Raw genomic sequence first — 26,325 nt, forward strand, 5'->3', positions numbered from 1 at the left:
CTCTGTTTGTATAGGTGTTGAACCTGAGAAAGGCAGTCTGTAGTGTCAGATGGATACCTGAGGGCTGTCACATAAGCAGTAAGGGTGAACTGTCAATGTAAATCATTATAAAGAATGTAGTATGCTCCCTCTTAACATTAAAATTCAGTGCCACCAGTGGCTCCAGTGGCCTGTGGATTAGGCATGTGTCTTTAACAAAAATGTAATGCTTATTGTAATATTTTTCAATTGGAATTGGGTCCAAAAGCAGGAGGATCTTGGTGCAAAATTAGTATTCAGCCTAATCATTACAACTAATTATGAGTTTTATTGAATAGATGCACATGTTCAAATGTGCCAGCAGTTAGACTCTTTGATGAGTAGGTTTGAGGCATTTTTTCATTTAGTCTGTAGTGTGAACTTCAGTGCCTGCAGACGTACATATTAAATTTCCCTCTTCCATCACCACTTGATGATTATCGTCACTAGAATTAAATTCTTAGTGTAGTGAGGAGGTGGGAAATAGATAAGAAAGTCTGTTGGGTTTGCATGGCCAGGTTTTGGTAGGTGAAGTAATGGTTTCTGTAAGAAGCTGTTGGAAGCTCCCCCATGCCCACAGAGCAAATGCCAGCCGGCTCCAGGAGAGGCACACTGACCTGGGCCGGGCCCGTCAGGGATGTGCTGATGCCTCTGTTATTGCTGTGAATATGTAAACTCACTGAAGAAGGGAAAAGCAATTGCAGCAAAGGAATTGTGTCCAGAAAGGAGCGAGGATGTGTGAGAGGAGCAGCCCTGCAGACAGCCAGGTCCCTGCAGGAGGGGCAGGAGGTGCTCCAGGCACGGGGATGCTGAGATTGCCTTGCAGCCCTGGGGCAGCCCTGGGGAGGCAGCTGAGCCCTGAGCACAGGGAGGGCATGGGGATGCTGAGATTGCCCTGCAGCCCTGCAGGAGCACATGCCCCAGCAGGAGGATGCCTGAGAGGAGGCTGTGAGCCCCTGGGAGGCCTGTGCTGGAACAGATTGCTGGCAGGGACCTGCAGACCTGTGGAGAGAGGAGCCCACCCCAGAGGAGGTTTCCTGGTCAGACGTGTGATCCTGGGAGGACCCGAGCTGGAGCAGGCTGTCCTTGAAGGACTGCGCTCTGTGGAAGAGTGATCCCCGTTGGAACAGTTTGGGAAGAACTTGTCAGGAAAATTAATCCACAAACACCAGAGGTTTATGTCATTGTCACAGGCCCCCAGCCGGGTAATAATTAGCATTGACCCCATGATTCACAGAAGGCTGATCAACCTCTTTATTATATTATATATCATTATTAAGAAACCCATTGCTTTTATACAGTAATAATACACCTGGGCGTAATTGGTCCACTTATCCAATCACCACCACCACTGGCTAATTAAAGAAACACCCTTTGGCAAACAAATCTCCATAATACATTCCACATGTTCACAACACCATGTGCAGCAAGTGAAGGTAAGAATTGTTTCTCATTCTTTTCTCTGATCTTCTCACAGCCTGCCCCCAGGACAATGCCTGGGAAAGTTGTTTCTCTCTGTGGCCAGAGAACTGCCTGCCACAGGTTTATGTCCTAAACAGAGACAGAGGAGTCCTTTTATTTTATTCAAATAAAGGGAGAGGCCATGGGGCATTCCCTTGAGGTCTTTCCAATATTTGGAGGACGCAGCCTCCTTTTTATCCTAATTTCCCTTCTGTCTTTCCACACTGGATGAGGTACTTAAGCTGTACAGACTTCCTGATATTCCTGATACCAAAGATTCCCCTCTAATTTATGACCCTCACTTTTAGATTTTAATTTTCATGGAATCTATGTTTTTCCCTGTCGTTTCTTTCATCTTTCAATATCCAATTTCATTTATCAGTAAACCTACAGTTCGTTTCTTGTCTGAGATTGAGAGGCCAGATGTTTTCTATTGCCATCTGTGTAGCAGTTGCCTCTGGACTGTTTTCCTTATCTCCTGTGAATGGGCCCATCAATGTCTCCCCACATGGCTCAGAGATAACTCCCTCCAGAGCCATTTCTGTTTAACAGGGGATCAAGTGTTGCAGCATTTCTGGGAGACAGAGGTCATGATTTATGTTTGGAATGAGATTTGAGCTACTCCAGTCTGGGCCTCAGATTTGGGCCTTGTGAGGCCTTCCAGCCTCTGACGCAGTTAGAAATTAAGAGTTTGTGGTGCAGTTAAAATTGTATTAAGGTGTGATGGGGAGCACTGAGCTGTCTGAGTGTGAAGTAGTATAGGTTTATAGTGTAAGGTTTCAGCCACCTTAAGACAAAGATAAACAATGTTAGCTTGCCAATCAGAGTGCCTTTGTAAATTGTAAACTATGTAGATGTGTATAAAAACTGCCATCTTCTCTCAAATAAACGGAGAACATTGCATTAATAATATTGGTTGGATGTGCATTCTGTCCGGCCACCTTTTCCGTTTTATGACATTCCTGGCTTTTATCAAGGACCCACTGTGTTACTCAGAATGACATCAGCCCATGTGTGAGATGCTCCACCCAGGGGAAAGAGCTAAACATTCCCACCTAGATATATCCTGGGATTTCTACACAGAGAGGCAGCCTTCCCAGAGGTTTCCAAGAGGACACAGCTGGGGTTTTCCACTGGACCAACTACACCTTTTCTACAGGACCACTGCTCCAACAGAAACCAGCTTTGGCTTTCCTCTGGCAGAGAAGCCCTTTTGGGGCACAGGTTTCTGGGGCAGGAGACGGGCACCGGTGCTGCCAGGGCTCGGGGGAACTCTGCTTGGGCGAGAACTGTGCCTCACCTGCTGCTGTCAGCGCTGCCCGGGCCCCAGGGCTCAGAGCAGCATTCCTGCCCTGGCCCACATGTTCCTGGTCTGTGTCCCACGGCTGTGCTTAGGATGGCCACCATGTGGGACGTGTCCCGAGGAGGCCGTGCCAGCTTCTGTGGAGGCCCCGTGCCCTTCCCGCCGCGGCTGCGTCGGCAGCTGCGGGGGCTCCTGCTGCTCTGAGCCCGCAGAGCAGGGCAGCATTTGCTGATGGGCTGAGCCCTTCCTAAAGATCCTGTTGGGCTGTCTGACACACCTGGGGCAAGGCATTCCTTCCACCCTGGGCCACTCTGGGGGGCTGGGGGTGGCCCCAGGGCAGGTGGCAGTGCATGCAAGGGCCCTTTGTGACACGGTGCAGCATGGTCATCGTGGAATGGAACGGGACAGGGGATCCAAGGGCCCTTGGTGACACAGTGCAGCATGGTCACTGTGGAATGGAACGGGACAGGGTATCCAAGGGCCCTTTGTGCCACGCTCTGGCATAGGTGTTGACAGTGACAAGGCCACTCCACAGTGCTCGGTGCACGCGACGGGACAGGACGGGAGAGAGCAGTGCTGTGAGGAGCCCTCACACAGTCACTCGTTCCTTGCTGACCCAGAGCTTTCCCAAGGTATTACTCCTGCAGATGACCTTGTGGCCAGACCAGAGCACTTGGTGACCCCTGGCCTTCCCGAGGCATCTCTTCTGCAGCTGCCCTCGAGGGCAGACTGTGGCATTTTCTTTGCACCGTCCTTGACAGGAGTCTCCTGTCCTTGTGGCTGGAGCCCCCAGGACCAGAGTGCAGGACTTGCTGACTCGGACCTTTTCCGAGCTACCTTCTCCTGCAAGCAGCCATGAATCCAGGCAGAGACGTACAGTGCAGACCTGCGAGCGTGCCCAAGCTGGCCTGGGGCAAGGAGGAGAAAGAAGGCCCTGGAGCTGCCCCAGCACAGCAGCCTGAAGAGCTGGAGCAGTTCCAGCCACAGCAGAAGGGTGAGTGGCAGAGCTGGGCCACAGGGCTGGTGCCTGCAGGTAGCTTGGCCCCATCCCATCCCATCCCATCCCATCCCATCCCATCCCATCCCATCCCATCCCATCCCATCCCATCCCATCCCATCCCATCCCATCCCCTGGGGACGTGTCCATGGACATGACGGAATAGGGCCCGGGCAGACACCCTGCAGTGGCCGTGCTCCATCCACCTGGGGCATCCCGAGGCTGTCCCTGCCTGGGCAGCGCAGGGCTGGGCTGTGTTCTCCGGCCTCTCCCGCAGCCCCTCAGCTCGGGCTGCGCTCGCTCTTTGCCAGGTGCAGCCGTGCAGCGCACACGAGAGCAGGAACGCACCCGTGGCCGCTTCCGCAAAACAGTGCAGGTACCTGCAGCCATCCCCACCTGGGCTGGGCCTGCTGGCACTGCTCAGTCCAGCAGCATGCCTGCAGCACTCCTTGGCTTCTTGCCCTTCTCCTACAGCTCGTTTGCAAATTCATCAAGAGAATTCGGCAGGAAGAGACCAGCGCCATGGGCGCTGGGCTCAGAGAATACTCAGAGCTCCTCGGACATGAGACCAGTGCTGCCCTGCTGGATTTGCTTGTGCAGAGGGGTGTTTCCAGAGCACAGCAAGTAGGGAGCTGTGGCCAGGCTTCAATTTCCCCATGAGTCACACGGCTTCCCAAGCCACAGTGCTGGGCCCTGTGAGCCTTTGAGGCCATCGCAGTGCGGTGGGAAGGGAAACACTTCTCTAGGGACCCTGGGAACACTGCTCCCCCTGGCAGCTTCCCAAGTCTCCCTGTGTCTTCTCCAGGTGCCTGCCATGGTGAGGTACATGCAGCAGTGGCTCATGGCCAATGATTCTGCTGAGCACAGGCTGAACAACGCCCTGCTGTATCTCACAGAAGCGCAGCCAAATGACGCAGTAATGACACTCCTGCGTGTGGCCCCATCCTGTGACAGGTACGGGGCCCACCTGCCCAGAGGGCTCAGGGCTCACCCCAACCCATCGCCCTGTCCAGCCTGTGCCAGGTGTCTGACCAACAGAGAGTTCCAGGGCCCTCTGGCTGCTCCCTTTGCCAGCCCTGGCATGTCAGCCCCAAGCCTGCTGCCACGCTCCCTTGCTGCCCCACAGGGGCCTGTCCCCACAGGGCTGGGCTGCCTGGCTGCTGCTGGAGAGGGGCAGTGGACAAAGGCAGAGCCAGTGGTCAACCCGGGCCCCTAGAGATGCCCAGGCCATGGTGCTGTGTCTGAGATGCCCTGAGATAGAGCTATAACCCTGCAGAGCTGCCATGACCATGTGGAAGACCATTATGTGCACGCCCTGAACTGCAGAGCTGGCACAGCAGATACTCCTGGATGTGATGGGGATCTGGCCAGAGGACAGCACAGGCACCTCTGATGGGGACAAAACGGGTGTCTTTGTCCTGGCTGTGAGTTTCTACCAGTGGCCTTTGCTGGCCCCAAGGCCACCTCTCCAGCAGCTCTCCATCCTCCTTCCCCCACTGCATCTCCCTGCCTCAGGCGCTGGGCTGAAACCTGGCCTCGGGGCAGCTCCAGGTCCACCAGGCCCGCTGCTCCCCCTGTGTCTCTCTGGGCCTCTCCCTCCCGTGCTCGGGCCCTGCCACACGGACACCTCGGCACTGAGCGCTCTACTGGGGGGCTTTGTCCTTTGCAGGCAACTGTGGTGATGTGGAAGATCCTCCAGGAGTCCTGTGTCCCAGATATAGTGATGGTGCATTTCCCACAGTTATTTGTGCATCTGCTCTTCCAAGTGTTCTTCAGCTCCAAAGAGATGCCAGAGGAGGTTGATAACTTCTGGAAGGGATGCCAGGAAGAACACGGCCTTGCCACCAGCCCCAGCAGGTGCTCCATCCCAGTCCTTCTGTCCCTGCCACATGGCCAGGGCAGGAGCCAGTGCTCCCAATGTGACCCGGGCTTTGCTCTGCTCTCAGGTTTGCAGAGAGGACCATGAAGTCCCTGCTGTCCCGAATGGACTATGAGGATGTGGTGGTGTCAATGGAACAAAAGCGTGGCTGGGATACGCTGCTCTGTGCTGACACCCACCATTATGCCGTGGGTCTGCTGGCCAGGTGAGACCCCCTTCTCCCCATTGCTCCCAGCATTTGTGCTCTGTGTCTGGGGTATCCCACTCAGTCCCTGTGGCTGTGGGCCAGAGGCACGAGGGACGGCCAAGCAGACTGGGAAAGGCTGGGAGAGGAGGGTGCCCAGTAGCAGCCACATCTCAAAGGGCCCAGGTCCCCCTGCAGGGTGGGGGGTAAAGACAAGAACTGCGTCAGTCTGTCCTGGGAGGGGCTTCCCCCCCCGGCTCAGGGTCTTAGCGTTGTAGGAGCAGGCCCCTGGCCGGGTAATCATTATCACTGACTCCATGTATTGCATAAGTCTGATCAATAATAATCTTTATTAAGAAACCCATTGTTCTTATAGATAGTTATGATATAGGTTGATTTTAATTGGTTTTCTAGTCTAAACATGATCACCATTAGTTAATTAAGAAAGCACCCTTTGGTAGACAAATCTCCATAACATGTTCCACATGTTCACAATACCAGGTGCAGCATGTTAAGATAAGAATGTTTTTTCATTCTTTCCTCTGATCTTCTCAGACTTTCTCAGGCAATGCCTGGGAAAGTTGTCTGTTTCTCTCTGGCGCCAGAGAGCTGCTGCCACATCTTAATGCCATTTACCTCCTTGCAGGGAGATGCACAATGAATCCATCTGCTTGTGCAAAAAGCATCTCAGGCTGTCTCCTTGAGTTGCTCAGCAAAGAGATGCCATACTGGAACTTCCCTGCCATGGCATTCCTTGTGGAGGTGAGTCTGAAGGCCGGCGCTGCCTCCCAGCTCTCTGCCCTCTTGTAGCCGCAGCTGCCTGGGACGGTGCCCATGCCCTGTGCTGCTGCCTGGTCCCCGCCCTGTGCGGTTCTGGGCTCCTGCCGGCCGGGTCCCCTGTCACTGCCCTGTGCCTTTCAGGTCCTGCATTGCCTGGACTTGAGTGCATGCAGTGACAGCATCATGGATCTCTTGTCGAGGCACTTGCTGAGTGAGCGCACAGAGATGCGCCGCCAGGTTCTGAGGGCCCTCCTCTTGCTCAGGGATAATCCCTCGCTGGTAAGGAGGGGCAGCAGCTGAAGCCGTGCAGGCAGCGTGGGGCTGGGGAACACAGTCACTGGAACTTGGCTGGGCTTCAGGCACTGGGGCAGCCCCTCCCAGCTCTCCTGCCTCCCACTTCAGCTGCCCGAGTGCTGCGGGACAGGCCTTTGGCCTCTGGGCCCTGTGGCAGCAGGGTGGCCTTTCACACACCTTTGCTCCGCACAGGCCAAAAGAATGTGGAGCCTGACCGAAAGCCTCGGAGAGCTCCTGCAGGAAAATGACAGTGATGTGGTCAGGATGGCCATTGTTCTACTTAGTGATTTGTTCCTGGATAATGACGCCCCAATACCCAGCCCCATCACCCTGCAGCTGGCTAAGGTGCTCCTGCCACTCTTTGAACACGTAAGGCTCTGTGCCCTCAGCCACGGTCACTGGCTGCTGCCCAGACACTTGGTGCCCTGTGGAGATGCAGGCCTGCACCAACGTGGGCCAGAATCAGCTGATGCCAAGGTCTTGTTTCCTTCCTGTTCCAGAGGATGATAGTCACGTGCAGCAGCTCTCCATGTTTGTCTTTCGAACCTTGCTGTCTGCTGTAGCAGAAGAAGGAAAAAAGCTCCTGATGACACAAGTGTGTCAGAGCCTGCTGCCACTCTTCTTCCACTGCCATGAGGAGAATCAGTGTGTGGCAGAGGTGAGGACTCGCGGGCTGCTGCTGTCCCCCTGGGAGGGGGCTCGGCTGCCTCCTGCCCTGGCGCCTGGCAGGCTGCATCCTCCTCCTGGCCCTGGCACAGGGATGCTGATCCTGAGCCCTGGGCTGTGGGGCCATTTCCGTATCTCTATTGCTCTCCAGGCTTCTCAGGAAACCCTGCTCTGTGTGGCCAAATTCCTGAACAGGAGAGATCTTGAAAAATCTGTAAAGAAGGAGAAACTGTGGAGGTTCATTGAGATCCTGGTAAGGAGGGCCGGGAAGCCGCAGCCCCAGCCTGGAGCAGCCCCTGAGCGCGGTGCTCGGTGTGCGGGCTGGCAGCTGTGCCCCTGCCCGCTGCTGCAGCCCGAGGCCGCGCGGGCTCTGCTCCAGGCTGTGATGTCAGTGTGACATCAGAGACATGTCAGTGTGACATCACAGAGATGACAGTGTGGCATCACAGAGATGTCAGTGTGACATCACAGAGAGCTGTGTGACATCACAGACAGCTGTTTGACATCACAGAGAGCTTTGTGATGTCATGGAGATATCTGTGTGATGTCACAGAGAGCTTTCTGACATTACAGAGATGTTCGTTTGACATCACAGCTGTGTGATGTCACAGAGATCTCCAAGTGACATCAAAACAAGCTGTGTGTGCTCACAGAGTTGTCAGTGTGACATCACAGAGATGTCATTGTGACATCACAGAGATATCCGTGCAATGTCACAGAGAGCTTTGTGACATCACAGAGATGTCCAAGTGACATCAAAAGAAGCTGTGTGACATCACAAAGTTGTCCATGTGACATCACAGAAAGCTGTGTGACATCACAGAAATATCTGTGTGACATCACAAAGATGTCCATTTGACATCACAGCGAGCTGTGTGATGTCACAGAGATGTCCATGTGACATCACAGAGGGATGTGTGACATCACAGAGATGTCCGTGTTACATCTTAGACAGCTGTGTGACATCAGAGAGATATCAGTGTGACGTCACTGTGACATTGCAGAGATGTCCATGTGACATCAGAGAGAGCTTTGTGATGTCACACAGAGTAGTGTGACATCACAGTGATGTCAGTGTGACATCACAGATATTTCAGTGTGACATCACAAAATGCTGTGTGATGTCACTGAGATGTCAGTGTGACATCACAGAGAGTTGAGTGATGTCACAGAAATGTCAGTGTGACTTCAGAGCTGCATGACATCACAGAGATGTCATTGTGACATCACAGGCTGTTGTGTGACATCACAGAGGTATCCGTGTAACATCACAGAGAGCTTTCTGACATCACAGAGATGTCCATGTGACATCACAGAAGATTGTGCGACATCACAGATATCAGTGTTACATCACAGAGAGCTGTGTGACATCACAGATATGTCAATGTGACGTCACAAAAGGTTGTGTGACATCATGGAGATGTCAGTGTGACATCACAGAGATGGCAATATGAAGTCACAGAGATGTCTGTGTGACATCACAGAGAGGCTGAAAACCTGTCCCAAAACACTGGGGCAGGTGAGGCAGGAGAGCTGGGAGCAGCTGCCTCAGCTCCTGAAGCCCTGCCAGCCCAAGGGGCTGCTTTGCCCAGCGCAGCTTCAGCCACTGCCCCCTTCTCACCATCCAAGGATCCTTGGTGAGCACTGCGAGGCCTCGGAGCGGCAGGTGATGCCTGTGACAGCATTCACTCCAGAGGTACCTTGACATGGTCTTCAGAACACTGCCACCACATTTACTCAAGTCCAGGCAATGCAGGACCTGAAATGCACAGGGCAGTGATGGGGAACCCGGCCGGCAGGCGCCCAGAACCGCACAGGGCGGGGACCAGGCAGCAGCACAGGGCCTGGGCACCGTCCCAGGCAGCTGAGGATATGAGAGGGCAGAGAGCTGGGAGGCAGCTGAGCCAGGCAGCGCTGGCCAACAGGCTCACCTCCACCAGGACTGTCGGGAAGATCAGATCATAGCATGGCTTCTCCTTGCTGAGGTGCCGGAGCAAGTGGAGTGCGGTGTGGGAACACAAAGGGATCGAGACACGCCGCATCTCCCTGTCAGGGCAAAAAATGCACCAAGGGTCTGAGGTGACATCTCAGAGATGTCAGTGTGACATCACAGCAGGTTGTGTGACATCACAGAAATGTCTGTATGACATCACAGGAGGCTGTGTGACATCACAGAAATGTCTATGTGACATCACAGGAAGGCTGTGTAATATCACCATGCTCTTTTAAATGCTTTAAAGTTCTTTTAAAAGTTTTCTATGCCTCCTAATGTTTACATATTTCTACTAGAGTTTTCATGCACTGATCATGTAAATAATAATTGTACATTCTTCTTTATAAGAAGAGAGAATTGGTGGACTGTGAGTTTAACGCGTGAAGATAGAGAAGTAGCAATTACATCCTCCAAATCATTGCCTCTTTTAAAAAATCATATATTACATAAATCAAAAATAAAAGTTACTTACTTTTACTCTTTTAATCTTAATATGAGTCCATGAGTTATTTTGTGTCCTAGTGCAGCAGTGTGACATCACAGGGAGCTGTGTGAGGTCATAGAGATGTGAGATCTCACGGGCTGTGTGACATCACAGGGGCTCTGTGAGGTCACTGGGGAGGTCACTCTGCCCCAGTCCCCTCCCAGTCCCCCCAGAGAAGTCCAACGCTGCTCGTGCACAGCGGGGTCCCCTGTCCCCCCGGGTCCCCTCACCCCCGGTGCCACAGCCTCCCCCAGAGGATGTTCCACGAGATCAACCCCAGAGCCTGACACGGGGACGGGGGCTGGAGCCATGGGTGGTGGGACAGGGCGACAGGGATCCCCCAGCAGCGTCCCCGTGTCCCCCAGGGCCAGAGCCTGAGCCAGAGCTCCTTCACCCTGTGACCAACGAGGGCTTGGGAGCGCTGAAAAAATCCCCAGCAAAAACCAGATTTAATATTAAAGTGACAGCAGCACAAAGTTCCTTGGCAAGAGTCATTCTGCTCCTGACAGGACACTTCAGGCACAGCAAGGAAACAAAGCAACAACAAAACTAAACAAAATCCTGGCAATCAAACCAGAAATGAACCGAGAACTCTGTGTGTGTGTGTGTGTGTGTGTGTGTGTGACACAAGGACAGGGAGGGCAAGGATAAAAGGAATAAAGAGATAAAAGCTAAACAGAGCTCAAACTTCACAGGACTTAACTTATATCTTAACCTTAACTTCAACTTTAAACTTCACAATTTAGCAAGAGAACAGAACTTAACGGTATGTAACCTAACTTATAACCCATAACTATGCAATTTAACAGAGGAATCACATTTAAAAATATTTAACTCAGCTTATAACGTATATTAAATATAACAATACTAGCAAAAGAACAACTCCTAGTAGCATTTAATTTCACTTAGACCTTGTGATTTAACCTCACTTACAGGCCTGACTGGCTCAGCTATCCAAGGCACTCAGAGCCCTCATGGAGCAGCATTTCTGCCACATTTCCCCAGCACAGGCACTCCTGTGTGCACACAGACACAGAGAGTCAGTGCAAGGCACCTGTGAGAAATTCCCCTGAGGGCAGGGAAATGCTCCCTGGGGATGCTTTGGCATCTCCCCAGCAGGGAAGGGTTGAGCCTGGAGGAGTGGGGGGATCGGCCCAGGCTCCCTCGTTGTTGGGGATCCCCGAGTGCAGCAAACGGGAGAGTTCCCGGCTCGGAGAGGCCCCACTCAGAGGGACTCGCTGGCCCAGGAGAGCTCCAAGGGCTCCTTTTGGAGCGCTGTTTGTAGGGCCCCGAGAGAGGGGCTGCAGTCCCAGCCATGTTTCACCCTGGCCACACTTGGCATCAGCAGCTTTCTTTGGCAGGGTGAGAACAGGGATGTTGTGCCACCGAGGGAACACAAACAGTTCCCAGGGCTGCTCCTAAAGCAGCCAGGAGCTGGCTGGGCAGCAGCAGTGCTGGAGCAGAGCGTGTTTGTGATGAGCTCCAGAGGAGCTGAGCCCAGGGGCTGCTGGCCAAGGCCGAGGCCCAGCGAGCATTTCTCAGCTGGCAGGGTGGCCTGAGAAGGGGAGGGGGGAATGCACCAGCACAGGAACCATGGAACCAAGGGACCATTGTGACACTGTGGGGCACCATGGAACCAAGAAGCCCTTGTGACCCTGTGGGGCACCATGGAGCCAAGGGACCATTGTGACACTGTGGGGCCTGTGGGACCAAGGGACCATTGTGACACTGTGGGGCCTGTGAGACCAAGGGACCATTGTGACACTGTGGGGCACCATGGAACCAAGAAGCCCTTGTGACCCTGTGGGGCACCATGGAGCCAAGGGACCATTGTGACACTGTGGGGCCTGTGGGACCAAGGGACCATTGTGACACTGTGGGGCCTGTGAGACCAAGGGACCATTGTGACACTGTGTGGCACCATGGAATGTCGGGATCACTGCGACAGTGAGAGGCCCCATCAAACCAAGGGTCCACTGTGACACCACGGGGCCTCAGGGAACCGTGGAGACCATAATGACTCTTTGGGGTGTCATGGGACCAAGGGACAGTTGTGACATGGTGAGACCCCAGGGAGCCAAAGGTCCATTGTGACATTGCAAGGCCTCATGGAATCATGGAGACACCATTAAGAGACTTCACAGCCTCATGGGACCAAGGGGCCATTGTGACACTGTGGGGCACCATGGAACCAAGGAGACCATTGTGACACTGAGGGGACTCATGGAATCATGGAGAAGATTGGGACACGGTGAGGCCCCACAGAATAAGCAAAGCATTGTGACACTGTGAGGCCTCATGGCACCAGTGAGACCATTGTGACCCCGGGGGTCCCCACAGAACCAAGAGGACCATTGTGACACTGTGGGGCCTCGTGAAACCAAGAGGCCTTTGTGGCACTGCAGGGCTGTGAAACCAAAGGTCCAGGGTGACACTGCAGGGCCTCGTGTCATCAGTGCTCCGTTGTGACACTGGGCAACTAAAGGAGACCATTGTGACACTTCAGGGCTGCATGGAACCAAAGCTCCAGAGTGACACAGAGGGGCCTCCTGTCATCAATGGTCCATTTTGAGACTGTGGAGCCAGAGGAGACCAATGTGGCACAGCAAACCACCATGGTCCAAATGTCCGTTTTGACCCTACAGGGCTCATGGAACAGAGGAGTCCCATGACATTGTGGGGCCTGGGGAGCCACAGAGACCACTGGGACATTGCAGGGCCTTGTGGAACATAGGGACTATTGTGACACTCTGGGACCCTATTGAACCAAGGGTCAATTGTGACACTGCTGGACCCCATGGAACCAAAGCACCATTATGACACTGTGGTGCCCCATGGATGCAAGGTGCCATTGTGACACTATGGAGCACCATAAAACCAAAGAAACACGGAACAGGTCTGGCTGGTTTGGCTTCCCGAGGACAACCTGACTGATCCAGCTTACCTGGGCATGTTGAGGATATCTTCTCATCTTCTACTGAAACACTGGGGCTCAGGGCTCTTCTTCCTATGGAAAAGGACTCTGCTTCTCTATCAGGCACCCATAGCCAGAATTCAGATTTTACTTCCAAATTTCCTTATATCCAGGGATTGTTCCCATAGGAATATTGCAAGGACAAGCCTGGCTGGCAATGGTTTCATGAGTGTCACCTCCCAGCTGTCCACAAAACACTGGGGAAGGCTCCATGCTTTCCCTCCTATGGGAAAAACTGTCCTGCTTCTCCAGGTGCCCATGGGTGAAACTGGGATTTTGTCTCCAAAATTCCCTATATCCAAAGACTGCCTCCAGACAAAATCTGCCATTCCTGACAAGTCTGGCTGGCCTTGGCCTAGTGAGGCTCTCACCTGCCTTCCAAACAGTGGGGCTCTGTGCTTTCCTTCCTATGGAAAAGAATTGTCCTTCTCATCCAGGTGCCCATGGCCACAACTGGTGTTCAACTTTCAACATTCCCGGTTTGGACAAACTGGAGGAGATTGTTGGCTGAAACATTTCATGTGTGGGGGACGAAGGCGCAGATCCAGACTTGCCCTGCCCTGGAACCCCAATCTCCCCAGAGCCTCTATCCCAGCCCAGCAGTGTCTGCCAGTCCCTGGCACAGCACAGGCAATGCTCCACAGCCACCTGTGGAGCCCCAGCCCAGCTCCTGAGTGACCAAATGACCCCAAGTCCCACCTGCAGGAAGGGCCCAGGAACGCCAAGGGGTATTTAAGGCTGACCAAAAGGCAAGCACACATCTTGACCGTACCTCCTCTTGGAATTTCCATCTGAACATTGCTGGAATCCAGGAGTTGGTAGCTGTCTGTGTGCTTCTCTGTATCTTTTTTGTCTTTCTCTGTCTATCTTGTTCTATTTCAGTCCTCTTGCAGATGTTGATTAACTTAAAATTGAACAGGCTTAGAGTTTGTGAAGTTCAATGGGCCAGGTTAATGCATTGAAAACTATTTTTTGTTCACTGAATATAATTTTAAAACATTTGCCAAAGTTTCTCTGATTTCCTAAAGTCGCCAGTAAAGGCTGCTTTGGTGTTTGTTTTGAGCTCCTGAGAATCTCTTATTGGTATTTCTCCAGTGCCTCCAACTCAGAGGACACACCAATTTTAATTCCTTTTAAATGTCTCCTTGAGAGAGTTTTTGAGTGGATGGGGGTCAGGGCTTGTGTGTCCTGCTTGGCACAGCCCAGGCAAGGCTTTCACAGCCCCATCCCATACTCCATGTCCCAGCTGGAGCCGCTGGTGCCTCTGAGTTCTGCTGCCCCAGCCCCAGGGACGCTCTCCTTGTCTGCCCATTCCCCCAGGGTCTCTGGGCAGGGATGGCCTCAGTGGGGGCTGCTGACATCCCCGGCAACTTGGAGGCTGCTGCTGAATTTTACTGCTCCAGAGGCTTCTTCAGCTTTCAGCTCTTCAGTTCAGGAATTCAGTGCCCCAGGGCTCATTAACATTCAGAACACATTAACAAGGCTAGTCTCTGGGAATAATTTGATTTAAGTTTCCAAATAATTGTGGTTAATTCAACACATTTCAGAAGCATATATAGAGTGAATGTATTTACAAAGACAGTGAGAAAAGATTTTTTCAGGTCCTGTTTAGATTTTTCTTTTCCTGTTAATTCATTGCTAAGTGCAATCTCCAATTGACACTGAATGCAAGTACCTCTTTATGCAGTTGGAATAGATATGAAAATCAAGAGCCTTTATGGCTGACAATCCATCAGACTCTGTCCCTACCCCCACCCCACCATTTCCCCCATCCAAGCCCTGGCACTCAGAGCAGCCTTGTGCAAATCTGCGCTTCCCAGCCCAGGCTGCACCTGCAAGTTTCAGCTCCTTGGCTCCAACTCCCACCTGCTCTCCTTGGAGAAGGAGCTGTCCCAGACACAGAGGGATGTACATTTCTTGCCAGCCAACAAAGCCAAGGGAAGGCACAGCTCCATCAAATCCTGAAGGCATTCCTCTGCTGGATATTAAATCCACTTTGCACAGCAGAGAGTCTCAGAGCAATGGAAAACAACTTCTGTGCCCAGCACAGATCTCAAGGTCCCCCCAAACCCTCCTTGCCCCAATTCTTCCTAGATTTGCTCTTTGCACACATGAGTCACAGGCTGAAGGCAGGAGCTCCCTCCATGGCCAGAGGGAGGAAAAGAGGGAAAGTGGATGAAGAGCTCTCTTGTGCAGAGCCAAGGTCCAAGTGCTCCTGCAGTGGGAACCACAACTCATCAGGTTTGTGTCCTTTGGGCTCAGGGACTGGTGGCACTCAGAAGCACAGAAAGGTTTCTTGCCAACAAACACAAGTTCCACATTTGAACAATTTAATAATCATCACAGCTCTTCCCTCAGCTTGCTGCGATGTCCCAGCAGCATTTGACATGTCCCCCATCCCCAAGGGATTTTCATACAGGAACAGTTTTAGACAAAGACATAAGAAAATGTAATTATGTAATAGGTATAAATATAAGTAAGGCATTGAATAATTATATATTTATTTTAACTTCAGAAAAATTTGAGAAGTCCCTGAAGCTCAAAGCATGAGACCAGTCAGTGGAGAGGCACTTGAATGACCAGAAAGCATCTGGAGGAATAAATCTGGGAGTAACAGGAAGGACATAGATGCAGCTGCTCTAGTGGAGAGATGTCCTTAGACAAGGCCATTTTTAAAAGGAGAAGTGGAAACTGAAGGAAGAGGGACAGGAAAGAATAAACTGAATCTTGATGACTCAAGTAGATGCGAGGATCAATATTTCTCCTCCTGCCATCAGTATACTTCCAAGAAATTACTGTTCCTAGAGGGAAAACGTTGCCATTTCTTAAGAGTACTCAAGTAACCTGGATAATAAAAACATGCTTGTATATTTGGAAACAGGAAGGTATTAAAACTGGTGCTCCTTTCCAGGCAGACATCAGCTGTGTGCCCATGAACAGGCAGTGCCACTTGTGCCCTAAGGTGCCGAGCTGGGATTGGATCTCTCTGAGAGGAGCTGAGGGAGAGCAGAGCACCTTGCAAGCTGCAGGTCCCTGCCAGCCCCACAGGGCTCCTGTGCCATCAACATCTGCTCTGCTCCAGTCTGGAACAGGGCCCAGCATGGTGCCGGGACCATGAGAGAGCTGAGGTGTGTGCTGGAATTCCATGCCCTCCCCATGGCGCAGCAGCCCTGCATTTCCCTGCTCTAGCCTTGGTCTCCAGCAAAGCCATGGAGGCTCTTTGGGCTCCTGAGTGTTCCTGCAGCTCCCAAGGGCAGCTGAGCTCTGCCTTGGGCACAGGCAGCCCTGGCCAGCACAGGCCATGCTCAGCAATTCCTTGTCTGTGCCCGGCCTTGCTGCCAGCCCCGGCAGCGGCTGCGGGGCCCCTCTGTGGCCCTGTGCTGGCCCAGCCATGGTGCCACAGCCCCTGTGCAGCCCAGCCCAGGACAGGAGCATTGCGGCTGGGAACGGCCCCTGTGCCGTGGGGCCCTGGGCAGCCTTGGGGCTCTGTGCCCCATGGCCTCCCTGCTGGGCAGCCTCTGCCAGCTCCTGCAGAGCCCGTGGCACCTGTGGGGCTGCACAGACAGCCCTGCCCGGTCTCTGCCGGCCTCTGGGCCAGCAGAGAGGCGGCCAGAGCTGGCCATGGCCGGGAACAGGCCCTGAGCCCCGCAGGAGGATGGAGCTGGGCCACAGCCAAACTCAGCCCAGGGCAGAGCTGGGCTCAGCAGCCAGGGCTGCCCAGGGCTGGCACAGACAGAGGCTGGCGCTGACAAATGTCCTGGGCCCCTCCCTGCTCTGTCCATGCCCCAAGGGCACAGAGCAGCCTCCTCTCTGGGGCTCTTGCCTGTTTTCAATGCCTGCCCAGGCGCTGGCCCTGCCCCACAAGGCCTGGGCTGAGTCCTGCCCCTGCCCGCTCAGCCAGGCTGAGATGGACACTGATGGTTCCTGTGCCAGGCTCTCCCAGCCCAGCCCAGCTCCCTGCCAGCTCTGCCAGCTGCCCTGAGCTCTGGGCAGCACCAAGGGCCTCTCCCCAGCACAGCCCAGCCAGCTCTGGCCCCACAGCTCTGCTCAGCCCAGGCTGCTCTGGGCACTGCCCCACGGCCTCAGCCCCTGCCAAGGGCACAGCAGCAGCTGAGCTCAGCCAGGACTCAGCCCCACCATGGGGGAAGGGGCTTGGCCAAGGCCAAAGGAGCTCCCTGGCTGCCCTGCTCCCCTCTGCCTGCGGTGCTGAGAGCTCTGCAGCCCCTCCTGCCATCCCATCTGCCCAGGCCAGCACAAGAGCCCCGGCCCTGGGGCCCTCCAGAGCTGCTCCTGCTCCAGGCCCAGGGCCCATCCCAGAGCTGGGGCAGCCACAGAGCTGTGCCCATTTCTGCTCATTGCTGCTCTGATGGGGATGCATCCTCAGCCACTTGGAGGTTGCTGATGAATTTTACTGCTCCAGAGGGCTCTTCTTTCTTGAGCTCTTCAGTTCAGGAATTCAGTGAGAATAGCTCATAAATATTTGTTCAAAATGCGCGAAAAAGAAAAGCTCCTGGGAATATATTAAGTTTTCAATACTTCTCTGGTTAATGAAACAGATTTCGGAAGTGTATTCAAAGTGAATATACTGTATTGAAAACAATGCTTATAGACCAGTTTTGTCCTGTTTTCTTTTCCTTTTTATAGATTTATATCAGCAGTGTCCCAATTGATACTGACCCCCTGCACCTCCTATTGCAGTCTGAACAGATATGAAAATCAAGAGTCTTCATGTCTGACAATCAATAACACTTTGTCCCCAGTCCCTCCCCACAATATTCTGAGGCATTTCTGAGACCCACAGGAATCAATGACTCTGAGAACGGAGGGAAATATTGTTATTCTGTGGTGCCCCATGGAACCAAGGGACCCTGGTGACACTGCAGGATCTCGTGCCGCCAGGGCTCCATTTTGATACTGCAGCACCAAGGAATTCCTTGTGGCACTCTAAGGCCGCATGGAACCAAGAGGCCACGGTGACCTTGCAGGCCCTTGTGGAACCATGCAGAGCTTTGTGACAGAGCAGGACCTCATGTCATGATGGGGCCACTGTGACCCTGCAGGGCTCCAGTGACCCAAGAGGCCTGAGCTGCTCCTCAGGGACCCATGGAATGAAGGAAACATGTTTGACACCGTGGTGGCTCTTGGGACCAAGAGGCCATTGTGACACTGTGGGACCAAGGAGAGCATTGCTGCCCTGCCAGACCTTATGGAACCAAGGATCCACTGTGACACTGCAGGGCCTTGGGGGACCACGGTGACATTGTGACACTGCAGGGCCCAAGGATCCAAGGGACTTTGTGATACCAAGGGGTCCCATGGAACCAAAGGGACATTGTGACACTGGGAAGCCTCATGGAATCATGGAGACCATTGGGACACTCTGGGGCCTCATGGAACCATGGTGGCACCAAGTTGGCTGGGAGTGTGGATCTGCTGGAGGGTAGGAGGGCTCTGCACAGGGCCCTGGACAGGCTGGATCCAGGGCCCAAATCCAACAAGGTGAGGTTTAACAAGTTCAAGTGCCGGGTCCTGCACTTTGGCCACAACAACCCCTGCAGTGCTACAGGCTGGGGACAGAGTGGCTGGACAGCAGCCAGGCAGAAAGGGACCTGCAGGGACTGATGGACAGCAGGCTGGACATGAGCCAGCAGAGTGCCCAGGGGGCCAAGAAGGCCAATGGCTCCTGGCAATGGATCAGGAATGGTGTGGCCAGCAGGAGCAGGGCAGTGATTCTTCCCCTGTGCTCAGCACTGGTTAGGCAGCACCTCGAGTGCTGTGTCCAGTTCTGGGCCCCCAATTTAGGAAGGACATGGAGGGGCTGGAGAGTGTCCAGAGATGGACAACAAGGCTGGTGTGGGGTCTGGAGCCCAAGTCCTGTGAGGAGTGGCTGAGGGAGCTGGGAGTGTTGATCCTGGATGAGAGGAGGCTCAGAAGAGACAAGATGGTGTCAGGGCAGAGCTTGGACTTGATGATTTCCAAGGACTTTTCGAACCTTGCTGATTCTGGAATTCTTTGAAACCACCCTTGGGCCAGTTGCAGGAGGAGCCCTGGTCCTCCTACTAAGAACCTGCAGCAGTCCAGGTCCCTCAGCTTCTCCTCACAGCCCCAAAGCCCATCCTGTCAGTCCTGCAGAGCCTCTGCAGCTCCTCCTCACTGCCCAGAACAGGGAGTCCCACAGCCAGACACAGCAGCCCAGATGTGTCCCCCTGGCCTGGGGTGCGTCTGGCAAGGGAGCAGCACAAGGCACTGCAGGAGCCTGCAGACAATTCCTGCAGCACTTGTGGGATGATCCTGCTCCCCAAGGGACATTCACATGGTGCCAAGTCAGGAACTGCAATGGGGAGTGGGGCCAGAGAGGAAAGGGCAAACAGGGATGGGCTGTTTGCAGAGGAGGGAACAGAGGTGGGCAAGAGGAATAAATTTGTAGCAGGAAGAGTAAAGAAAGCAAAGGTGAAGCCAAGGAAATGTTCAGGGCAGTCTGGGGGTGGCTGCCACGCAGACCTGGCTCTGAGCAGCAGCGTCTGCAGTGGGACAGGAAACTCCCAGATGATGGGAACAAACTTTCTGGCTGACTGCAGAGGCCAGGACAAAGCTGAGTGGTTTCCCTGGCATCCCCCAGCCCTTCCTGGCCCCAGGGGCTGATGGCATTTTTTCTCCCTCAGGTCCATGTCCCCATAGCAGCAGCCTGGGGCTGCTCACGGGGGTTTTCTGTGCTGAGCATTGGCCTGGCCATGTTCTTGAGAGAGCCTGGGCAAGGAGCCTGGAGCCCCCAGGCCCTGGCCTGAGGCATCAGCGCTGCCCCAGCAGTGCCCATGGGCTGTCCCTGCTGCAGCCCCGGCACTGCCACCCCCAGGACTGTGCCCAGCCCCGAGAGCACTCAGGCCCTGCAGCAACACCAGGGCCACCAGGGCAGCGGGGCAGGGCCACGGGAGCAGCACTGGCAGCACCAAGTGCTGCTGCTGCTGGGCACAGCTGCTGTGCCAGCCCTGATCTGCCCCAGCTCTGCACACAGACATTGCTGCTGCAGCTCCAGAGAAGGCAACAAAAGGGCATCTCTGCAGAAAAATTTGCCAGGACATCATTTAGTACATTTAGAACCACCAAAAATGAGAAATGGCACAAACAATGATATTTATTGTGGAAATATGAAAAAACCAAAACAAACAAAAAACAATTCAGAACCAAACTAACAGGAAGTATCACAGATTATTTTTATTATAATTGATTTGTAGAAATTGGGCAGCAGTTTAATGTTCCTGAAAGCATCCAGTCATCAGTTTCCACACTGCAGCCTTGAGCTCGTGGTTCCTCAGACTGTAGATGAGGGGGTTCAGGGCTGGAGGCACCACTGAGTACAGAACTGACAGGGCCAGATCCAGGGATGGGGAGGAGATGGAGGGGGGCTTCAGGTGAGCAAATATTAGAGTGCTGAGAAACAGAGAGACCACGGCCAGGTGAGGGAGGCAGGTGGAAAAGGCTTTGTGCTGTCCCTGCTCAGAGGGGATCCTCAGCACAGCCCTCAATATCTGCACATAGGAGAAAACAATAAACACAAAACATCCGAATCCTAAACAGGCACTAACTGCAATGAGCTCAAGTTCCCTGATATAGGATTTGGAGCAGGAGAGCTTGAGGATCTCTGGGATTTCGCAGAAGAACTGGCCCAGGGCATTGCCATGGCACAGGGGCAGGGAAAATGTACTGGCTGTGTGCATGAGAGCATTGAGAAAGGCACTGGCCCAGGCAGCTGCTGCCATGTGGGCACAAGCTCTGCTGCCCAGGAGGGTCCCGTAATGCAGGGGTTTGCAGATGGACACAAAGCGGTCATAGCACATGATGGTCAGGAGGAAATACTCTGCTGAAATGAAGAACATGAAGAAAAAGAGCTGTGCAGAACATCCTGAGTAGGAGATGTTCCTGGTGTCCCAGAGGGAATTGTGCATGGCTTTGGGGACAGTGGTGCAGATGGAGCCCAGGTCGCTGAGGGCCAGGTTGAGCAGGAAGAAGAACATGGGCGTGTGCAGGTGGTGGCCGCAGGCTACAGCGCTGATGATGAGGCCGTTGCCCAGGAGGGCAGCCAGGGAGATGCCCAGGAAGAGGCAGAAGTGCAGGAGCTGCAGCTGCCGGGTGTCTGCCAGTGCCAGCAGGAGGAAGTGGCTGATGGAGCTGCTGTTGGACATTTGCTGTGGCTGCACATGGACACCTGTTCAAGGAGAAAGGACAGGGAGAAGTCAGGAGAGGCTGCTTGGAGCCAAACCTGGGCCATTCCCTGCAGACTGTCCCGCTGCAGGTAATGGCCCTGGTTCCTGCTCTGGGAAAACCTTCACCCATCTATGTGTGGGGGATCTCAAGGAGCCATCCCTGCCCTGCTGCCCTGGGTTTGTGGCCCTGTGGCAGAGGGACAAGGTTGGATATTCAGGATTTGTCAGGGGAATCACTCTTACTGAAGAAAGGATTGGTACAATCTGCACTTCCAGGTCTAAAGGATGGCAGGAACTGATTTTAGGAATTATTTTCCTACCCCCACATCATTGCTGGCTCTCTCAGTTCAGAACTCCCCAGCATTCCTGCTGCACTCAGTGTTTGCCACTGAGAGATGAGAGAGGCAAAGGATTCCCTGTGGCTGAGGGAAGCTGAGGGGCTGGATGGGCTTGTTCCCCCAGCACTGCTCTCTTCAGCCCCCTATGCTTCCCTGAGCATCTCCCTGGGCCTGGACATCCCCTCCTGAGAGGTGCCTTGAGACTGACCAGCCAAAGTCACAGTTCTGGAGTCTCTGTAAATGTTCAAACATTCCTTTGATGATCCTGTGTGTCTCTTTAAACTCAGAATATTCTTTCATCCTGGGATTACAATTCTTGCTCTGCTTCTCTCATCCACCTGTGTCTGTAATCAAAAGAGAAAAAAAACCTCTTTGCAACAGTGTTAGAACAGTAAGGTAAAAACGAGAAATTTATTGTAAGCTTCCAGGTCTCCCAGTGGGGGTGGGGCACACCCAGCCCCTGATTTCAACAATTTATTAAGGTTAATTAATTAGGATACTTAAGAGGGGCATCCAATAGAAGATTCTGTTACCCCAGTAGCCCATCAATAGGTCAACCCATTGTGGTATACATCCAAGGGCTTCTTTGCCCCAATTTTTGTTATGACTGCTCACATTCCGGTCAAAACGCAAAATGTTCTTCTTTCAGGTCTGCTTCCTGATAATAAGACTATACAGTATTTCAGGAATATACTTAGACAGTCAACTTATTGTTATAAAATCTAAGAGAAAGTTTAAGAAATGTAGTAGAGTTAATTAAGGATTATAGTGATAGAACTATATAATAGTGATTTAATAGAGTTAATTAAGAGTTTATTAGAGTAAAGCAAAGATTATAATTTTATAAGTATATAATAGTTCTTTACAGAGCTATGGCTATATGAAAAATGTATAAAAAGCAAAAATCTTTGTCAGCAGCCTTGTCTTTCCCATCCTGCTCCAAGCAGGAAATTGAAAACACTCTCAGGAAAGCTCCTGATCTTTACAGCAATCCCAAACTTACCTTCTTTGGGAAGTGTCCTCCGGAGCTGTGCCCAGGCTGGTCTGGAGCTGGGAGCAGCCCTGCCCCAGCCAGCCCCTCTCAGCAGCAGCACCTGCCCTGCTCAGGGTGGCTCCTTCCCCCCACAGCTCCTGGCCAGCGCTGGGAGCAGCTCCAGGGCTGGCTGAGAGCTGTCCCTGGCAAGCAGCAGAGTCCCTGGCCCAGCACAGCGCCCTGGGCTGCAGGACCCTGCTCTGCAGGACAGCCCTGGGCACCCCTGGCTGCTCTGCACAGGAGATGAGCAGAGAATGCACTCACAGGCTCTGTGGGCATTGGCATGTTCCAGCTTTAGGAGATCGCTCCAGGAGCTGCAGCTGCATTGTCCTGCAGCCAGAGGTTCCTGTGCCAAGGGCTGGCAGTGATTCTGCCCCAGGCACTTCTCAGCCCCTTCCCAGCCCTGACTGATTGAAGCTCTCTGTGCCTCTGTGCTGTGCCTGGGCTGGCTGCAGGCAGTGCCCCAGCCCTGCTGGGCTGGCAGAAGAGCTGCTCAGCAAGAGAAATGTGCTTTTGAAGCTCTGCTTGGTTACCAGCATCACCCTCTGTGCCAGGAGCCCAGCTCAGCAGCACAGACACAGCACAAGGACTTTAATGACCCTCTGGGGCTTTGTGCTCAGGCCCTGAACATCAGTCCCTCAGAGGCAGCTGCAGAAACCTCTCCAGAACTCCAAGTCACAATCCAACTCCAAAGTTTCTTGGACTTTTAATGGGTCCCACTGAGGGACACGACTGAGAAAGTGTCCCCAGGCCCCAGGCAGAGCAGAGAACTGGAGGCACTGATGCCAGGTGGGGACAAAGAGAAGCCAAGTCTTGGTGCCCTGGGGCACAGCAGGGTCTGTGCCACCAAGGGCTGTGAGGAGACACCTTGTCCTGAGGCCCTGGGGCCTCCTGGCACAGCCCCAGCCAGGCTGGGCACTGTCAGCCCCTGCTCCTGCCCTCAGCATCCCCCCCTAGCCCACATCCCAGTGGCTCAAGGATCTGCTGGAAGGAGTCCCTGGGGAGTCTTGGTCAGGAATGGCCCTGGGGGCTCCTTCATGCTCCCAGGGACTGCAAGTTTTTCAAAGGACTTTGGCTTTTCCTTTTGCCTTGGAGTCTCTGAGAGCTTTCTGCAATCATGGCTTCCAATATTCTGCTTTAATTACTCCCTGGGGAGGCTTTGTCAGGAACAACACTCAGTGGGGCCCATTAATGCTTCAAGGTACTTCAGTTTTATTAAGGTACTTGGTGTTTCCCTTTTGATACAGACTCTGTGGGAGGTTTGTGTAATCATGGCCCCAATAATCTGCTTTAATGTGTCCCTTGAGAGCTTTGTACTGACACTCAGTGGGGCTCATGAATACTTTGAGATTCTTAACTTTTTTAAGGAACTTTGGATTTTCCTTTCCACATTGAGAGTTCTTTGTGCTATTTGCAGTCTCTGAGAGGCTTTTGTGCCATTCTGGCCTCCAGTTCTCTCCTCCAAGGCCATCTATATGAAGGGCCTGTGGTATAGATGGACCTTTGTGGGTCTCATTAATGCTTTAGACTCCAACCACCTTGGGGTTTTCCTCTGACTTTGACTTCAGGAAAGGTTTGTGCAATCTCCTCTCAGGCCCTGAGGTTCCAGGGCTCAGCTCCAAATGCACCACGGGGCTCATTAGGATCAAGCAAGTCCTGACAAACCACGGGTCTGCCTCAATTTCTCTCTGCTCTCGTGCAGTTTTTCAGGAAGTTTCTGTAGTGGTTTTGGTTCACCATTTAGAGATTTCTCGGCCAATGCTTCAATGAGTGTGGTGGGTTCAGTGTTGGCTAATTACCAGTGCACTCACTAGAATATACTTACTCAATTCCTGCTGTGAAATAGGATTAGGAGAAAGGCAAAGTGGTCACAAAATTTTAAAAGGGTATAAATAAAATTGTAATAACAATAACTAAAGAAAGAGTGATAAGAATTAGAACAAAACTTTCAGAACACTTCCTCTTTCCATAAAACCTGACAATGTAAAGAGAAAAAACCTAAAATTTTCAGTTGGTTTGCCACCTCTAAAATAGTCTTTCTTCACTTCACATAGGGAGAGAAGTTCTTCTCGTTAATGTTATGGAGACTTCTCCACAAGAAAACAGTTATCTCATGGTTTTTCATTTCCACAAATAGCAGCTGCCTGGAGAAATCTGCAATTGTGAACTCCCTCCCAGCTTTTCCCACCTTTTCCCAGAGCTGTACTTATGGGCCATGCCAAGTTATGGGATATTAGTTTCAAGATGAGCTGTTTAAGAGCAAAGGTTCTCTTCATCTATTTCTGAAATCATCTTCATCTCTGGGAACCGAGGTCTTCTTCTCTCCCTGAGGGCACAGGGTCTCATCACTGTTCTCCCTTTCTCTGTTCAAACCTCTCACAGGAGATCACAGCTACTGCAACTTTTGCTCACTTGAGCATGGAGGCCTTTGCTGAAACAAGTCATCGCCCCATGCTTTTCAATGCCTTACAGGGAAAAAGAGAGTCTGATGTATCAATGACATCCTTCTCCAGAGCTTTACCAGAGGATTCCAGCCCCAAGATCAAGGCATCTCCTCATCCCTCCCATCTGGGACTCAACTTCCCCTTCCCTGCCCTCGGTGTGTCCATGCTGCTCCTCTGTGTGCCTGCCCTGTGTCCTTTTCTCTCACTGCAGGGAGGATGGCAGCACTGGCAGAGTCAATATCTCCCGGGGCTGCAGATGGTTCCATGAGCCCGGCCGGGCTCGGTGCTTGCGGCCGGAGCTGTTTTCCCATGGAGGTTTCTGCAGCGGCTGCGCTGGGGCTGTGTCAGGCTGGGCCGCGCTGGGGCAGGGCCAGGATCTCAGCAGCCAGGCCAGAAGGCTGAGATGGAGCTGGGCCGGCCTTGGCACCTCTTTATGGCCAGAAGGGAAAGAGACCCAGCCAGGCTTTCTCATCCTTTAACTTGTGTCTGCACAGAGGCATTCCTTAGTTCCTTAAGTTTAACTGATTGTCCATTCTCAAAGCTAATTACTGATTGTTTTTTGTCAGACACAGAGGAAACTGCTAGCAGCTTCTCTCATTACATCACTTTCGTGATGCAAAACCACCACAGCAGCACAGAGCACAGAGCTCCTTTGTCCATATGTAGTGGTCCTGTGCCCGAGGCCTCAGAACCCGTCCTTGGAAGATCTCTGGACCCTCTCGAAGGTGTTTTCAAATGAAAACATTCAGCTCAGAGTCTAAGAAAATCATCAGAGGACAGGGCCGGCCTGACCTGTCTGTCCCGGCTACTTTTGCCAGGGAGCAATCCTTGGATATATGGAATTTGGGAGGCCAAATTCTAATTTTGGCCATGGTTTCTTGGCAAGATGGTTGGTTTTTGTCCATCAAAAGGAAGGAAGAGAGCCTCAGTGTTTCAGGAGCAGATGTGAGGTGACAAGCAGAGGCAAAGGCCAGCCATAGATGCCAGGTTTTGTTCTGAGAGATACCCATACAAATAGGAAATATTTTAGGGAGAATACAAGTTTTGACAATGGGCATCTGAAAAGAGGGACGGCTTTTTCCATAGCAAGGAAATCACAGAGCACCAGTGCTCCAGGAGCTGATGAGAGGCTGCCCTTGGCATTCCAAGATCAGCCAGACATGTCAGGGGGCCCCTGGCATGCCAAGCCAGCCAGACCTGTTCCATGTTCCCTCGCTTCCATGGGGCCCCACAGTGTCCCAATGGTCCCTTGCTTCCAGAGGCCCTGAGGTGTCAC

The 26,325-nt window shown here is 52.9% G+C and overlaps 1 protein-coding gene across 1 annotated transcript; it reads right to left on the reverse strand.

Annotated features, from left to right (window-relative positions):
• Positions 1 to 20,280: 20,280 nt before the first annotated feature.
• On the reverse strand, positions 20,281 to 21,213 carry LOC144247301 (olfactory receptor 14J1-like). Its single transcript, XM_077787784.1, has one exon. The coding sequence runs from the start codon at positions 21,211 to 21,213 to the stop codon at positions 20,281 to 20,283; it is 933 nt and encodes a 310-aa protein (XP_077643910.1).
• Between the last annotated feature and the right edge of the window lie 5,112 nt (positions 21,214 to 26,325).

Source organism: Lonchura striata, chromosome 21 (assembly GCF_046129695.1).
Source record: "Lonchura striata isolate bLonStr1 chromosome 21, bLonStr1.mat, whole genome shotgun sequence".
In the NCBI taxonomy this organism is placed as follows: domain Eukaryota; kingdom Metazoa; phylum Chordata; class Aves; order Passeriformes; family Estrildidae; genus Lonchura; species Lonchura striata.